The sequence below is a fragment of the Azolla caroliniana genome, unplaced genomic scaffold (genome assembly GCF_043228905.1).
Source record: "Azolla caroliniana isolate FFs.n. ecotype wild unplaced genomic scaffold, voAzoCaro1.0.p SCAF_21, whole genome shotgun sequence".
NCBI lineage: Eukaryota > Viridiplantae > Streptophyta > Polypodiopsida > Salviniales > Salviniaceae > Azolla > Azolla caroliniana.
Genome location: NW_028230456.1, coordinates 974512 through 977852, shown reverse-complemented (window position 1 = coordinate 977852; position 3341 = coordinate 974512). Strand labels below are relative to the sequence as shown.

Here is a 3341-nt window from a genome sequence, read left to right as displayed (position 1 = left end):
TAATTTTATTAACTTGAAGGCTGCATGAATTCCATTAGAGACCATACACATATTGTTGTATACAAAGAAGCATCCATGGAAAAACCCAGGATTTTATGTAAGAATAAAGATCCCCCGGCATTTAGGCAACATTGTTAGATCAACCAAAAAGACCATTCAGCTCAGAATATTCTCCATGGTCAAATAGAGAATCATCAAAGGATGAATCTACAGAGATTTGTGGTTCGAGTTGAAGACTGGTCATCAATGCAGGAAGCAGAACATCAGCAGGATGAATGAAGCACACATAATGCAATTTCCCAAATGACATACAATACATTAGGCAGGTTCACTAAGGAAATTTGATATATACAAAAACTCTACCTTACCTTAGAGTTCCCCAATGACCTGAGAATTGATCCTTTCTAATGAGACCTGGTTATGGAAAACATGAACCTGAGGTGATATTCAGCTCCTGAAGGATCTCTTATCCATATATGACTCTGATTCTATCCTGCGGTGCCAGATACACGAGAACATTTCACATAATGGCCCCACATAAATGATAAAACAAACTCGGGAGTAGACAAGATATACTCACATTCTGGACAATGAATTTGTCCACCTGCTGGATGCAAGGTTTCTCCCATTCAGCACTGAAGAAGGGAAGGTTGTCTTTCAACATATGAGTTGATTCTGATGAAAAGTTCAGGTTGGAAAACAAACCCAGTTGGTATCAGAGAAATGCAATACTTTAGGACATAAGGAATATTTACTGTTGTAAAAATCCAATTAACAAGGAACCTAATCCATAAGATATGGCAATCACAAAATGCTCATGCCCTCACAAGTAGTATTGGTAGCACAAGAGATGTACAAAGGCTGTATTGGTGGCACAAGAGATGTATCATAGCAGTTTAGCAAGTCTCATGCATGGGCACCTTCAGAATATGTCCATACCTCATCTAGAGTCTCAAGGTAAACTTCATATTACATGCATTGTGGGCAGTTTTGCATTGTATATAAAAATATCTAACATCGTAGCTCAAAACAAGGTGTTGTGTGAAAACAAAAACACCGACTAATTTATATATTCCTTAAATTAAAGTTTTGTAAACCTGGTTGAAACGGGCCTTGGAGCAGAAGCCGATGAGTCACAAAACCCTGCCCCAATAACAACCCTCCTTCTTAGTGATATGATCAGAAAGAGCTTTCTTTTTTCCTTTAGATGCTGAAGTAAAAAAGTTTCAGTTCACCTGCCATACTGCTGGCATAAAATCTGTATGCAGAGAACCTGCTGGTTTTGATGAAGTCTGGTTGGACATTTTCCCAAGCTTTTGCTCTCTTTCTTGGTTGTGGAAACCTTTCATCCTATCAGAATGTGTTCTGTATTCCATGTAATAAGAATATCCGTTATAATAACACAATATGTTTTATAAAGAAAAAACTAAGAGCAGTAACAGTTTGCTTTGTTTTCGATTTTATGTTTAATAGTATGTGTATGCATATACTATTTCCTTATATTTAAACAAGAATAATGTGATCGAGGATTCCATTATCCTTAGTTAAACAAGAATAATGGAATCAAGGATACTATTGTCCATCAGATCCTAAGATCCCTCTAGGCTTGTACCTTTCACCTGCATGAATCAGAGACTTAGTTGTAAGGATGAGCACTGGGTATGTTTGCAGGACTTGACTCAGTTCGTGAACAACGGCTTCTGAAATGACTTGTAATCTGAAAGCCTTCCTGTTTGTTGTATATCACAAAAAAGCATCCTATGAGATAAAGATGTTATCTTTCATCATCGACGAATCATCTTATTAAGAGGAATTAATGATAACCTCCCAGATGCAGAGCTTGCAGAAGAAACAGCACGTTCAATCCAATAGAAAGCATTGATACTGCCACATGAATTATATATAATCCAAATCAAAATGAAATCCAAGCACTATGAAGACATACACATAAACACACATATCTGAATGTTCAGTACAAACCTATATATCATCGTGCCCATCACATACCTATCAATCATAAGTAGGTGTGGTTGAGAACCACTCTCACTGAGTTTTTTAATCTTCACATGTAGAGTCTGTAATTCATAAGAACGTATAAAAACAACATAAAAATCAGTCTTATTTCTGTATCCCACAACAGGAGAATGCTTCCATGTAAAGGACACAGGGAAATCCTCAATCTTTAAAACAACCTGTTTAGAACATATAATCCATCTACCTTTAAAGCCACCAAGAAATCATGAGTATTATAGCAACGCATGTAAATGAAGCGCTTAAGGCAGCTCCTTAATACATCACCCGTTTCTTTAGAAGAGCATTCCAATTCACACATTGTTCCTTGTTGAACTGCAGAAAGAGTTCTTACTCGAGTCATAAAATCAACAGAAACAAAACTCAGCACAATCAGGTACATACCAAGTGCTTCATGTATTCTGAGTTGCAGTACACCGACCAAACGGTGTATGTCAAATCGACAATCCAAGTCAAGCATCATTACCACACCCTCTGAGCCACCATATGAAATCTCATTCACTTGCTTAGGGAGAATACATGTTATCGCTGCCTGTCAAATCAAAGCCTCTAGAACATTTCAATCAGATGCATATGTGTAGAAAAGAGCATACTGGAATTCAAAGGATCAACCAATTTTAGTTTAGCCTTTTCTGTCTTTGAGTGAAACCTACAAAAATTTATTACAATATCGTCTTCGGTTGGTCAGTGATCATTACATCTGCCTTCAGATTCGAAGTGTTCAATAAAAAGGGCATAGATATGCTGCTCTATATCTTCTGATAAAACCTAAAAGTCCCAATATGTGTCGCAAATAGGTTGACCATAATGCATTTGGTTGAGAGATATCCATATCTTTTCTCATCCTTTTTTCTTCTCCTTTTCTATCTCTTTAATCTTTTTCCTTGCTCTAGTAGTGTTGAGTCTACAGTTACGGGTTCAGGGAAATGGTTACGGTTAGAACCAGGGGCTTGTATATCATTGTTATACGGTAAGGGTTTACGTCTTGGGTTTAGGGTTTAGACAATCTCGTCAAAACAGTACTTTACCATCCCTACATGCACATAAAGATAAAGAAATCATCAACTGGCCTGGAGGAGCACTTCCGATTTGGCAGAGCCAGAGGGGCCCACGATCTCTAGCACGTGACCTGCGTGAAGGGGCACGTGATGTAGAGGAGGTACGGAAGTGAAGGTGGGTATACGCCGAGAGAGTGTTCTGGACAGAAGGCTTCTCGCTGTTTCCTGCACATCCAGCCATTCCATCACGCTCCTCTTCATGGGCATCGACAGAAGCTCGATCGAGCTGGCCATGGTTCCTCTGCAGGTTTC

The 3341-nt window shown here is 38.5% G+C and overlaps 1 protein-coding gene across 2 annotated transcripts; it reads right to left on the bottom strand.

Moving 5' to 3' along the window:
* XRCC2 (homolog of X-ray repair cross complementing 2 (XRCC2)) lies at positions 1-3341 on the bottom strand. 2 transcript variants are annotated; one of them, XM_087336742.1, is made up of 11 exons: positions 3098-3341; positions 2416-2559; positions 2219-2346; positions 2008-2075; positions 1825-1884; positions 1613-1729; positions 1236-1365; positions 1098-1143; positions 581-675; positions 369-493; positions 1-236 (listed from the first exon to the last, which is right to left on the bottom strand). In XM_087336742.1, exons 1-10 carry the CDS (start codon positions 3321-3323, stop codon positions 467-469), a joined length of 1041 nt encoding a protein of 346 aa, XP_087192868.1. In that variant the 5' UTR covers positions 3324-3341; the 3' UTR covers positions 1-236; positions 369-466. The 2 variants fall into 2 exon arrangements, with proteins under 2 accessions (XP_087192868.1, XP_087192869.1); XM_087336743.1 differs by having other exon boundaries at positions 1-239; positions 374-493.

Excerpts from the sequence above, each read along its gene's own strand:
- XRCC2 (XM_087336742.1), bottom strand. The coding sequence starts at position 3,323 with ATGGCCAGCTCGATCGAGCTTCTGTCGATGCCCATGAAGAGGAGCGTG. Across the intron at positions 2,560-3,097 it reads GGAAGTGCTCCTCCAGGCCA|CGATAACATGTATTCTCCCT; the intron begins GTTGATGATTTC and ends TTTGACAGGCAG. Across the intron at positions 1,730-1,824 it reads GCAAGCTCTGCATCTGGGAG|GAAGGCTTTCAGATTACAAG; the intron begins GTTATCATTAAT and ends TACAACAAACAG.